Below are 14156 nucleotides of genomic sequence, written 5' to 3'. Positions count from 1 at the left end.
AGTATTTAACAAGATTATGACCAAAACACCTCCATATTTACTCATGGATCTACATACTACTTGACTTTCCTCTTGAATTCCACTCCCATGTTGCATTAAAAAGAGGGTCTAGGGGATGCACATTAATTACATAAATAAGCTAACTGGTGAAACAAAATTAATTTCTAATTTACTTGAATAAAAAATAACTTCATAAGGAATATCTATCATCTTACCAAAATCATAACGGTAGTAATTCCAGCTTTCATACTGGCCTCCTTGATTATCTGCAAGTCCCTTTTCTCCATATTTGTCGTATTTTTTCCGCAGATCTTCATCTTTGAGTACTTCATATGCTCTATTTACTTTCAAAAAATCACTATGTGCATTTGGGTTATTCTATTAAAAACATTAGATATAATATTTGTTTCAGATACACAATCAACTGATTTAATTCTGAGAATTCTTTGAGAGTAGATACCAAGATGAGGAGTAGTTTAATATGAAATGGGCATCACACATTGAAATTAAAAAGTAAAAAAAGTATTTTTAAAAAACTACAAAAAATTAAGAAAAGTAACAGAGAAATGAGAATTAATGCCTCAAGAGGCTGATCAGAGGTGGTCATAAAATTATGACCTCTAATAGATGCAACAGAAAAAACAGACTAATGAACCCTTGGAAACAATATTGTAAATATTATGTGTGACCTCTAAAACAATCACAAAGAAAATTTTAGGTTACCTATTTGAGGCAAAATCTAAAAAAAAGTATGTAACACAATCTATCATATAATTACATAAGAACTAATACCAGAATAATAACTCAAAACTGGACTGATATGTTTCATTTGTCAGTGTTTCTCATAGAACTGCTTTTCGAAGAATGCTTTCATTTAAATCAGCAAGCCCCAACCATTCTGGCACCTGGGACCCTTCCCAAGGAAGATAAATTTTCAACGGGTGGGGTGGGGCATGGGGTGTGGTTTCTCGATGACTTATGCACATGACATTTATTGTTTATTTATTTCTATTATTATTACACCAGCTCCACTTTAAATTTTCAGGTAATGACATTTGAAAATTTAAAGAAAAATTTGAAAAAATGAAAATCCTATACACAACAGAATGTTGATCTCAGGAAAAGATTACCAATTAACAAGAGTTTTAGAGCAATACCAATTCTATTGCTTGGCTTTATGTGATGGAAATAAAATAATCCTACTTAAAATTCTATCTAGGGACTTCCCCGGTGGCCTAGCGGTTAGGATTCCTTTCATTGTGGTGGCCTGGGTTCAATCCCTGGTCAGGGAAGATCCTGCAAGCAGAGTGGTGTGGCCAAAAATAAAAATAAGTAAAAATAATTTTAAAAATAGTTACTGAAGTTAACAATAAAAACTTTATCTAGAAAATTATAGTTAAATCTTTCTTCTTGATTATCAAATCTCATTAAGAAAAAGACAAAATGAGATAAATTATAAAAATATCTTAAGAATTAAAAGTTTTGAAAGATTACATTATGGAATACATAACCAAATATTTATGATTGGCATTAACTGGACTTGGCTGCCAAGTTTTACTTTGTAATACTTTCTGACTCTGGTTTTAGATTTGTACATAGGAGAAAAAAGTGGAAGCATGGTATTAATAGCTATTGCTGCTGTTTTTAGCAAGACATACCATCTATATGTTCTAAGCAAATACTTTTTCTTACTGTTCTAAAATACTTGATTTTAACCTGCTTTACAAAGAAAACTACTTCTGCTTTATGATTAACATCTGTAACAGAACTGCTGGAAATTAGTTTTCAAATCGAGAGAACTGCATTTTGATACTGATATTCCTTTAACTCCTCTAAATTTAGAATATTTAGCTTCCTCTGTTTTTAGTACAGATTTGAATTATGATTTTTGACTAGTAGTGATTGCTCTTAAGAATTCTGAGCACTAATTTAAAACACATTAATCAGATGGTTAAAAAGAAATTTTTACCTACCGGGTTTTTATCAGGATGTAGCTTCAATGCCAATTTCTTGAAAGCTTGTCTTATTTCTCTACTGCTTGCAGTTTTGGATACTCCAAGTAAACTGTAAAAATCCTGATCTGTACCCACTAAAATGGCCATATACATTACTAGAAAAAAGAGCATGACCCTTTTCAAGTCTCTGACATAGTCATCTTTATTTAACCAGACTCCCATTGTTTTTCTTGTACAAGTTCTGATTTAAATAAACATTAAGATAATGCCACTGGTTCCAGTTGATGTAATATGCAAATTTGAGAACTTCTGTCCACATTACTCCAAAAGTGAAACAGGCATCATAAATTGTCTCCCCAAATGTTAATCTAAAGAGAAAAAATCAGGTAAATTACATTAAAAACAAACAAAAAAACCCCCAACCCATCAACAGCACTATTTACTAAATAATATGACCAGTAATATAATCTCCAGTAAATGGCAAATCAGGGTGAGTGCCTCAGGCTCTGTTCTTTGGGGGCCCGCTTCCTTCCTTCCATTATCTAGGTAGCCAGATTCATGCGATCATTCGTGTCAAGACAGCACTAGATAAAGGTTAAAAAAAAGGGAGCTAGTGTGGCTGCAGCCGTCTAGAACGTTTTACAAACAAATGCAGCAATTCTAAGCATCACAACAGGGGCGGGGCGGGGGGGGCGGTGGTGGTGAACAGGAGGTGAGGAGCTACTTCCTTCCTTCTACCCAGTTTAAGACCGGCCCTTTTGATCTGCTTCCTTTTTGGTTATTTCTCCACCCATTTACGCCTATCCAGTTTTCATTTCCAAATATCACTTGTAGGAAATATTCTTTGGGGGTACAAGAAAGCAGCACCAGATCCTTCCAAAGAGTCCGTTATTTTTCACAAAACCGAAGCAAAAACGGCAGTGAATTTCTATCACTGTAACAGATAACGTACAAAGTCGCCCGTTTTTTCTTCTGAATTTTCTCAGAAGGTGCTTTTCTTCTATCTAAGCAGTTACTATTTTATATAACGAGCAGAATAATAACTGCAAGTTATGTGTAATTTCACTACAAAGTTTACATTTGGCATAAATAAAAATAGGAAAAAAAGAGAAGCAATCAGTCATTCAGACACGCTAACCTGGGCAGGATAAAAATAAAATCAAATCACATGCAAATTTGTATATACTTTAGTTCCAAAGATCTCATAATGTTTCGAAAAACCTAACTTTTCTAAGCATTCTCAGTTCCTCCTTTCGTCATTTAATCCTAAATGCCTATTTTAACTTTTTTCTCACCTGTGAACGGTTTTCGATTCATTTCTAATCCTTCCTTCTCACGTCACCAAAAAAACCTTTGTAAAATAGAGCGATGTAGATTAATAAACATCCAGACTAGAAAACATTTAGAATAAAAGAGATCATATTAGCAAACACCACTTGATAAGCGCTATTTGTTCCCTGCCCAGCGCTGGTGCTCAAAGTAGGCGTGGGCGTGCCTGACTTGCTACGCGCCGAGGTGCGGAACAGGTGGAAGCTGCAGGTAAATTCAACACGAACTCCTTGCTGCCACCACTCCAGAATGGGTTGCGGCGAGTGGGAAAAGATGGGAGTCACTGGGAGTCAAGGGTTGCTGGTGTGTGAGACCTCAGACAGGGTTAGTGAGACAGAAACCTGGATAACTGAGGCTAAAGGGAGAAACTGGAGCAAAAAGCCGGCAACCGCTGAGCAGGAATCGCTGAAGAAAGGATGGTGTAGCTAGCAGGGGGAAAGACGACTGGGAGAGAGAACACAAAAATCCAGCCACAAGAGCGAAGAGCGGGGGGGAGAATTCCAGCGTACAGGCCATTTCGCCTGTCCCGGAGAGCCCAGGCCGCTACTAGCTCCAGTAAAGCCCCGGCCCCGGATCCAAGCCCACCTCGGTGTTGCGGGGTCGTCTCCTGCAGCTACTTCCCCATCCTCAATCCCCGGGGTTGGACCCCACACCGCCAAACACAACCTATGCGTTCCGGAGGGAAGCACGTACTCTCTGACCGCTGGGCCGCCGCGCCTGTGATGGGGTTGGACCAGCCACACCGGCAGCTACCAGCGCAGCCGGCTCGGGTCTGCTCCTCGCGCGGCGGTCTCCTAGGCGAGGCGGGGCGGGGCCTGGCGCGGTGCATTGTGGGAAAGGCGTGGAGGCCGCAGCTTGGGAGGATTCGCCTAAGGACCTGCGGGCCGAACAGGGTGGGGAGGGCGGTGTAGGTTTAGGTTGACGTGGCCCTCGGCGCGGAATCCGGCTCCGGGTCCGGCTCCGGCTTCAACCCGGAGCTGAAGAACACGCTGTAACCACGAAGCCCGCGCACCCGCACCATTGCGGCGGGTGCGCGCCGCGGACCGGACGCAGGACGACGTAGCCCGCCCCTTCCTGCTCCCGTTGCTGTGGTTACGGCAACTATTCGGAGGGCTGGTTTTGGCGTGCAGTTTCTCGCTGACCCTGTTCTTAAAGGGAAAGGCAGACCCATACCAGTACTTTTCTGTTTGGTGGGTGAGTGGGCCAGAAAGGGGAAATTTTGAAGGAAAAGGGAAACTAAACTGTAGTGACATTGATAGCAGTGTCAGTCTACAGTGAAGAGGCAGTAGGCAATTTGGAAGCAATAAAAATAGTTATGAGTGTGTGTGTAGGCGACAAACGTGAGTGTTCTATTGTTTTGCCCGACTTCCTGGTCATTCAAGCTGGAAACTGGGGAGTTGTGCATACTCCTCTCTCCCACCATTTACATCTAAATGATATGGTGTATAAACTGCATTTTGATCTACAGCATTATAACTAGGCTTCCCGGAGTGGTAAATCAGCCTGCTAGTGCAGAAGAGGTAACAGACACACGTTCAATCCCTGGGTGGGGAAGATCCCATGGAGTAAAAATGGCGACCCACTCCAGTATTCTTGAATGGTAAATCCCATGGACAGGGGAGCCTGGCGAGCTACAGTCCATGGGGTCACAAAGAATTGGACGTGACTGAGAACACTGAGCGCACACACAATATAACTAGAACAGTTGAAGTATGGCTGGATGGCATCACTGACTCGATGGACGTGAGTCTGGGTGAACTCCGGGAGTTGGTGATGGACAGGGAGGCCTGGCGTGCTGCGATTCATGGGGTCACGAGCGACTGAACTGAACTGAGAACACTGAGCGCACACACAATATAACTAGAACAGTTGAAGTAGATGCATTTGCAGCCATCAAAAGAAAAAACATCCTAATGAAAAGAATGCCTACTTAGGACAGCAACCTTAATATGAGTGGTAATATTTTCATGTGTAGTAAATCAAATGTCAGCTTGTTAAAAAATGATGAGCATGTAGGATCCATAGCTAAACTAATACCTGACCAGAAAGAAGAGAAAGTAGCCAGAGCAAAGGCAGAAATATTAGAAGTAGCCTCATGTAATAGTAGCTAATGAGTGCCATGAACTGGTCTAAGAACACATGTAATTCAGTCCTCCAAGTTCTCTGATATGATAGGGACTATTATTATATCCAGTTCACAGTTGAGGAAAACAAGGTAAATATCTGACAGAGCTGGGGTTCATACCTGAGCAGCCTTGCTCCAGAGACTGTAATGTTAATCATTATGGCACACTGTGAGCCGCCAAAATCTTTAGAGTAAATTGAAAAGCAAAAAGGAAAACTGGAGAATAAAGCAGGGACCACATTACAGTGGGTTTTATGCCATGATGAAGACATAGACTACCTTTCAGGTAATAAGAAAGCTACTAAAAGCTTTTAAGTAAGGGACTGAGATTGTATTTTAGATCATTCTGGTAGCTACTGGAGAAATGGAAAACAGAAAAGTAAATTTGCCAAGAATGGTAATAGTGGGATGTAGGAGATAAAGAAAAGCTCTAAGGTTAACTTCTGCTTTAGGTGGATGAGTACCACTCACTGAATGAAGATCTATTTAGGGAAAAGATAAAGGTTTCTGATTTGGATATATCTATTTCACATTTCCTATATCATGTTCAAATAAAGACACAGACAGTGGAAGTAAGAAACAGATTTAAGGGCCTAGATCTGATAGATAGAGTGCCTGATGAACTGTGGAATGAGGTTTGTGACATTGTACAGGAGACAGGGATCAAGACCATCCCCATGGAAAAGAAATGCAAAAAAGCAAAATGGCTGTCTGGGGAGGCCTTACAAATAGCTGTGAAAAGAAGAGAAGTGAAAAGCAAAGGAGAAAAGGAAAGATATAAACATCTGAATGCAGAGTTCCAAAGAATAGCAAGAAGAGATAAGAAAGCCTTCTTCAGCGATCAATGCAAAGAAATAGAGGAAAACAACAGAATGGGAAAGACCAGGGATCTCTTCAAGAAAATCAGAGATACCAAAGGAACATTTCATGCAAAGATGAGCTCCATAAAGGACAGAAATGGTATGGATCTAACAGAAGCAGAAGATATTAAGAAGAGATGGCAAGGATACACAGAAGAGCTGTACAAAAAAGATCTTCACGACCCAGATAATCACGATGGTGTGATCACTGACCTAGAGCCAGACATCCGGGAATGTGAAGTCAAGTGGGCCTTAGAAAGCATCACTACGAACAAAGCTAGTGGAGATGATGGAATTCCAGTTGAGCTATTCCAAATCCTGAAAGATGATGCTGTGAAAGTGCTGCACTCAATATGCCAGCAAGTTTGGAAAACTCAGCAGTGGCCACAGGACTGGAAAAGGTCAGTTTTCAGTCCAATCCCAAAGAAAGGCAATGCCAAAGAATGCTCAAATTACCGAGCAATTGCACTCATCTCACATGCTAGTAAAGTAATGCTTAAAATTCTCCAAGCCAGGCTTCAGCAATATGTGAACCATGAACTTCCTGATGTTCAAGCTGGTTTTAGAAAAGGCAGAGGAACCAGAGATCAAATTGCCAACATCTGCTGGATCATAGAAAAAGCAAGAGAGTTCCAGAAAAACATCTATTTCTGCTTTATTGACTATGCCAAAGCCTTTGATGTGTGGATCACAATAAACTGTGGAAAATTCTGAAAGACATGGGCATACCAGACCACCTGACCTGCCTCTTGAGAAATCTGTATGCAGGTCAGGAAGCAACAGTTAGAACTGGACATGGAACAACAGACTGGTTGCAAATAGGAAAAGGAGTTCGTCAAGGCTGTATATTGTCACCCTGTTTATTTAACTTATATGCAGAGTACATCATGAGAAACGCTGGGCTGGAAGAAGCACAAGCTGGAATCAAGATTGCCGGGAGAAATATCAATAACCTCAGATATGCAGATGACACCACCCTTATGGCAGAAAGTGAAGAGGAACTCAAAAGCTTCTTGATGAAAGTGAAAGTGGAGAGTGAAAAAGTTGGCTTAAAGCTCAACATTCAGAAAACGAAGATCATGGCATCTGGTCCCACCACTTCATGGGAAATAGATGGGGAAACAGTGGAAACAGTGTCAGACTTTATTTTGCTGGGATCCAAAATCACTACAGATGGTGATTGCAGCCATAAAATTAAAAGATGCTTACTCCTTGGAAGGAAAGTTATGACCAACCTAGATAGCATATTCAAAAGCAGAGACATTACTTTGCCAACAAAGGTTCGTCTAGTCAAGGCTATGGTTTTTCCTGTGGTCATGTATGGATGTGAGAGTTGGATTGTGAAGAAGGCTGAGTGCCAAAGAATTGGCTTTGAACTGTGGTGTTGGAGAAGACTCTTGAGAGTCCCTTGGACTGCAAGGAGATCCAATCAGTCCATTCTGAAGGAGATCAGCCCTGGGATTTCTTTGGAAGGAATGATGCTAAAGCTGAAACTCCAGTACTTTGGCCACCTCATGCGAAGAGTTGACTCATTGGAAAAGACTCTGATGCTGGGAGAGATTGGGGGCAGGAGGAGAAGGGGACGCCAGAGGATGAGATGGCTGGATGGCATCACTGACTCGATGGACGTGAGTCTGAGTGAACTCTGGGAGTTGGTGATGGACAGGGAGGCCTGGCGTGCTGCGATTCATGGGGTCACAAAGAGTCGGACACAACTGAGCGACTGATCTGATCTTATCTGATCTGATATCATGTCCAAATAAAGACACAGAGTATAAAATTCATGTAAAGTGTCTAGACTAGAGAAGAAAACAGGAGATTATCAACTAATCTGTGGTAGTTGGACCCATGAGCATGAATAAGATTACTCAGAAAAAGTATGCAGAATAAGCAAAGTTGTGGACCAAGGATAAAATCTTGGGAAACTCTAACATCAAGAATGTCTTACAGTCAATGAAATAACAAAATTATAAGGCAATCCATGGAATGAAAGAAAAATTTTGAAAATCATGTATTTGATAAAACATTTATTTTTTTTATTTTTATTTTATTTATTTATTTATTTATTTTTAATTTATTTCATTTTATTATTTTTTTTCTCTTCTTTTTTTTTTTATTCAATTTTAATTAAAAAAAAATTATACATGTGTTCCCCATCCTGAACCCTCCTCCCTCCTCCCTCCCCATACCATCCCTCTGGGTAACTGAATAACAAAAAAAACCTCACAAAACAAATTTTAAAAATATCCAATTAAAAGATGGGCAGAGGATCTGAATAGACATTTTTTCCTAAGTACAGATGTCCAATAGGTACGTGAAAAGATGCTCAGACTCATTAATTGTTATTGAGTCCAGGTCATACTTACTGCTTCCTGCACAGCATGCCAATAAATTTAGAGACCACATTTTTAGCAATTTTATTCAGAAAACCATCAGACTGAGAAAATGGCAGATTTGTGTCCTAAAAATCCATTTTACCTGAGTTAGAATTTAGGCTTCTTTTATACTAAAAGTGGAAGGAGTAAAGTCAAATGTTTCCTGGTTCAGGTCAACCTCCAGAGGGGTTGTGTTAATTTTGTCCTGCCTGTAGACATTCACAGGTGGGCCTGGTCAGGATGTTTGCTGTGAGCTATACAAAGGAATTGTAGCTTAATGCTCATTATTTGGGAGGCAGGGTTCCCATGTATACCTGTGGCAGATTCATTTTGATATATGGCAAAACCAATACAATATTGTAAAGTTAAATAAAATTAAAAAAAAAAAAGAATTGGAAAAAAAAAAAAAGACTGTATCCTAAACTTTTCACAGTGAAGGTTCTTTATAAGCAAAAAAAAAAACAAGTTTTTAGGCACCATCCCTTTCGTGATTAACTTGTAATGGAATACACAGTTTCTTCCCTATTACATAATCATCACGGAAATGCAAATCAAAACTACAATGAAATGCCACTTCACACCTGTTAGAATGGCTATTGTTATAGAGATAAATGCCGGAGTGGACATGGAGAAAAGGGAGCCCTTGTGCACTGTTGGTGAGAATCTACATTGGTGTAGCCACTGTGGAAATCAGTATGGAGGTGCCTCAAAAAGCTAAAAATAGAATTATCACAAATCTAGCAAGTCTACCTCTGGGTATTTATCAGAAGAAGATGAAAACACTAATTATAAATAAAATATGCATCAGTATGTTCACTGGAACATTATTCACCATAGCAAAGATGTGGAGACAGCCTAAATGTTCACTGGAGGGTGAATAGATAAGGAAAAAAAAAATATATATATGTAGTGGAATATTATTCAGCCATAAAAAGAATGAGATATTGCCACTTGAGACAAATGAATGATCTTTGAGGGTATTATGTTAAGAGTAATGAGCTTGCAGAGTGTGATTTCACTTATATGTGCATTCTAAAAAAAACCCAAAACAAAAGACCAAGCTCATAGATATAGAGAATACATGTGTGGTTGGCTGAGGCTGAGGGGAGGAGGGTGAAATGGGGGAAAGGGGCAAAAGGTTACAAACCTCCAGTTATGAAATAAGTTCCAGGGATGTTAAGTACAGCAGGGTGACTATAGTGAGTAACACTGTTTTGCATATTTGAAAGTTGCTAAAGCTCTTATCACAAGGATCAAATTTTATGAAATTCTTATTATGGAGATAATTTCACAATATATACAAATGTCAAATGTTATGTTGCACAGGTGTGTGTGCTCAGCTGCGCCTGATGCTTTGCAACCCCATGGTCTATAGCCCGCCACTCTCCTCTGTCCATGGGGTTTTTCTGGCAAGAATACTGGAGCGGGTTGCCATTTTCTCCTCCAGGGGATATCCTTGACCCAGGGAACGAACCCACATCTCCTGTGTCTTCTGCATGAGCAGGTGGTTTTTTTTTACCACTGTGCCATCTGGGAAGTCCCTGTGTTGTACACCTGAAACTAATATAATACTGCAAGTGAATTTTATTTAATTAAATTAATTAAATTTATTAATTAAATTAAATAAATTAAATTAAATTTAATTAAAAAAACAGAAGAATGTAGTCCCACAAAGAAAGGGATTTTTGTTTAATCACTATTGTATCCCCAGTTGTTCCTGGCCTGTGGTAGGTACTAAATAAATATATTTTTGAATAAACAAATTTATTTGTGGAGTAATCTGAAAAAGAAGAGCTCATTAAAGAGTCAAAAATGAGATAGAGATATTCAAAATGAACTAAACATCAAGGAAGTTAGTGAGAAAAATTAAGGTAAGATAGTGACTAAAACTTGTTAATTGGGTCTAGTTGTTTGGAGGTTATAGCCACCACCACTGCTGCTGCTGCTGCTAAGTCGCTTCAGTCGTGTCCGACTCTGTGCGACCCCTTAGGCGGCAGCCCACCAGGCTCCCCCATCCTTGGGATTCTCCAGGCAAGAACACTGGAGTGGGTTGCCATTTCCTTCTCCAATGCATGAAAGTGAAAAGTGAAAGTGAAGTCGCTCAGTTGTGTCCAACTCTTCGTGACCCCATGGACTGCAGCTCACCAAGCTCCTCCATCCATGGGATTTTCCAGGCAAGAGTACTGGAGTGGGGTGCCATCCCGTTCTCCGTATAGCCACCACAGAAGGTACAATTTTAGTGGGTGATAGGGTGGAATTCAGGTTGCAGTGGCCTGGAGATTGGATGGGAGCTGAAGAAATGGAAATTGTAAATCTACAGAAATCTACTGAAAGTTTGAGTGAAAAGAGAAACACGTAGACTTACTGCAATTCAAGGAGGATGTGGATTCAAGAGAGGAAATGCTGTAGGTTTGAGAAGACTTCAACATGGTTAAATCTGGTTAGGAGCCAAAAAAGAGAGGAAGCCAAAAAAGAGAGAAAAGAGAAGGAGACATAGGAGAGATTTAAGGGCCCAAATGAATGGATTGATCTTAAACAGTTCATTTATTCATTAGTATTGTTTGTCCTTTGGGCTAGGTCCTTGGGATAACATGATGAGCAAAGGTATAACTCTACCCCAGAAAGGTAGGATAATGGAAGACACATTAATCTTTTATTCAAGGAAGTCTGTAATTATGAAGGGAAAATGCACAGCACTGTGAGAATAAATAATGGAAAACTGACCTTGGAAAGGCAAAAGTTTTGTAAGGGTATTACCAAAATAAAGACGATAAAAAAGAAATTTAATGTATATGGGCAATGAATTAGAGAATGTTTTAGGCAGAGGGAAGACAAGAGCATGAACTTGTACCTCAAAAGTCCATGGTTTGTTTGAGGAACAGGAAGAAGATAATGCAGTGAGCCTAAAGAAGAGTCAACAGGCGACAGGATGATCATGCAAAGTCTTATAGTTCACTTTAAGGATTCTTATCTTTTTTCCTAAAAGTCAGATAAGCAATAAAAAGTCAGATAAGTTTTAGACTGTAGAATACCATCATAATCATCATTGTTATTGTTTTATTTTAAAAAATTTGTGAACAAGCTCAAATTTCCAAAACAATTCAAAGTGAAAGTGAAGTCGCTCAGTTGTGTCCAACTCTTTGCGACCGCATGGACTGCAGCCTACCAGTCTCCTCCGTCTATGGGGTTTTCCAGGCAAGAATACTGGAGCGGGTTGCCATTTCCTTCTCCAGGAGATCTTCCCAACCCAGGGATTGAACCCCGGTCTCCTGCATTGTAAGCAGACGCTTTACGATCTGAGCCACCAGGGAAGTAAAAATATAAGGCAAATAGCTTTGTTTCCTTCAACCATTTGAGAGTAAGTTGCTGATGTTTTCCCGTTATTTCCCAAAACTGTGGTATGTGTTTTTTACATACAAGGGCAATGTCCTATATACCCACAATACAGTCAACAAAGTCAAAGAACTAACATTGGCACTGGTTATCCCTATCTAATCTGCTGCCTAATCCTCACATCCTTATAGGCTTTGCCAGTTGTTCCAGTAGTGACTTTGCAGGATCCAGCACGGAACCGCTTGTTTAACTGAGTTGTCATAACTCCTTAGACTCCTTCAGTTGGGAATAGTTCTTCAGTTTTTTCCTTGCTTTCAATACTTTGATACATGTGAAGAATACAAGCCAGTTATTTTATAGATGTCTCCCTTTTTTGGCTTGTCTGATGTTTCCTCATGACTAGCTTTAGGTTATACATCTTTGTCGGGAATATGATAGAAGTAACATTATGGTGTTTTCATTGCATGCTATCATTTGGTCCCAAATCTTAATTTGTTCCATTGCTGGTAGGTTAAACTGGACCATTTGATAAAAGAGGTGTCTGTGAAGACTTTCCTTTCCACTGTAAAGTTACATTTTTCCTTTTTGTAATTAAGTTGTGCCACTCTCTAAATACCTTTTTTTTTTTCAGTCACTAAGTCATGTCTGACTCTGTGACCCCCATGGACTGCAGCATACCAGGCTTCCCTGTCCTTCACTATCTCCCACAGTTTGCTCAAACTCATGTCCATTGAGTTGGCCATGCCACCCACCATCTCATCCTTCTCCTCCTGCTCTCAATCTTTCCCAGCATCTGGGTCTTCTGCCATGAGTTGGCTCTTTGCATCAGGTAGCCAAAGTACTGGAGCTTCAGCTTCAGCATCAGTCCTTCCAGTGAATATTCAGGGTTGATTTTCTTTAGGATTGACTGGTTTGATCTCCCTGCAGTCCAAGGGGCTCTCAAGAGTCTTCTCCAGCATCAAAATTTGAAAGCATCAATTCTTTGGCGTTCAGCTTTCTTCATGGTTCAATGCCCCTATTCCTCATCAAACTTTCAGTTTATTCATTAATTTATGTTATGGATTCATATTTTGTTTAAAGTGTTAAAATATATTACTATCGATTTTAATGCCTGATAAATTATTTAGATGCCTAAGTTGTTCTGGATTTGACTATTTGGAATTCTTTCAAGCTGACTTTCATGTTTCTTTGTTAATCCCCATTATTTTTTGAGTTTGCTTATTTTAGTGCACAGTAAGACATTCTAGACTTATCCAGTACTTTTCCTGCCTCAGCCCTGGTACCAGCCATTTCTACAAAGTCCTGATTCTTTAGGACAGTGGTAATCAGATAGCAAGATCTTAGTGCTAATCATGATACATGCTTCTGATGAATTGGTCATGGTGGGAAAGAAAAAGATATCTGAAGACAGATTTCTACTTCAGATAATTGATGCCCACTTGCTTCAAGGAAACCATAGCTTTGTCAGCTTCAGTATAATACTACATCAAAATTTGATACAATAGCTCTATCGTATATGCATGAGATGTATTATAATGAGGGGACTGTTTTATTTAATTTTAAGTTCCATCTAAGGAACTGCTATTCATCTTTTAAGATCCAGTTCACGTGTCTTTTAGACATTAATTTTCTGTGAGCCATTCAAGCATATTTGATCACTCCATCCTTTTTTCCATTTATCACACCATATTGTAATTACATTTCATTGGTTTGTCTACCATAATGAATTCTTTGAGATCAAGAATCAGATAATATTTACTTTTTTCCTCAATGTCTAGCTGAAACAGTTCTTGGCACTTACTCAATACATGCATTACGATGGAATGAAGAATCAATATTTATCATGTGCAAAGAGGAAAGAATGGCCCTTTGTCTCTAGTCATTATTGTCTGTCCTGGGAGGACAGTATGAAGAACACACACTCACTTGTAGAAATATAGTAAAGGTTGGACGGCAGATAGAAACAATGTATTCCATAGGAACTCAGGTTGGGGCTGAAGTGAACAGAGTAGAATAAAAGGACATTCCCAGGCTTCCCAGGTGGCGCTAGTGGTAAATAACCTGCCTGCCAATGCAGGGGACATAAGAGACTCAAGTTCAATCCCTCAGTTGGAAAGATCCCCTGGAGGAGGACATGGCAACCCACTCCAGTATTCTTGCCTGGAGAACCCCATGGACA

At 39.7% G+C, this 14156-nt stretch overlaps 1 protein-coding gene across 2 annotated transcripts in view; it reads right to left on the bottom strand.

Annotated features, from left to right (window-relative positions):
- The window catches only part of DNAJC10 (DnaJ heat shock protein family (Hsp40) member C10), a 49464-nt gene extending 45406 nt beyond the window's left edge, over positions 1–4058 (bottom strand). Inside the window, exons 1-4 of one of the 2 annotated variants that reach the window (XM_086361479.1) lie at positions 3870–4058; positions 3251–3306; positions 1974–2323; positions 216–378 (exon numbers count right to left, since the gene is read on the bottom strand). In XM_086361479.1, coding sequence (XP_086217605.1) covers positions 216–378; positions 1974–2177 — 367 coding nt within the window. In that variant the 5' untranslated portion in view covers positions 2178–2323; positions 3251–3306; positions 3870–4058. The remainder of the gene's footprint in view (positions 1–215; positions 379–1973; positions 2324–3250; positions 3307–3869) is intronic. The other variant, XM_086361485.1, reaches the window with a different exon arrangement.
- Positions 4059–14156: the final 10098 nt, after the last annotated feature.

This window comes from Bos grunniens, chromosome 2 (assembly GCF_055505025.1).
Source record: "Bos grunniens cultivar Pamir isolate PY7600 chromosome 2, Bosgru_T2T1.0, whole genome shotgun sequence".
NCBI classification, from domain to species: Eukaryota; Metazoa; Chordata; class Mammalia; order Artiodactyla; family Bovidae; genus Bos; species Bos grunniens.
Note: the sequence above shows the minus strand (reverse complement) of the source record. Positions and strands in the feature narration are given on the sequence as shown.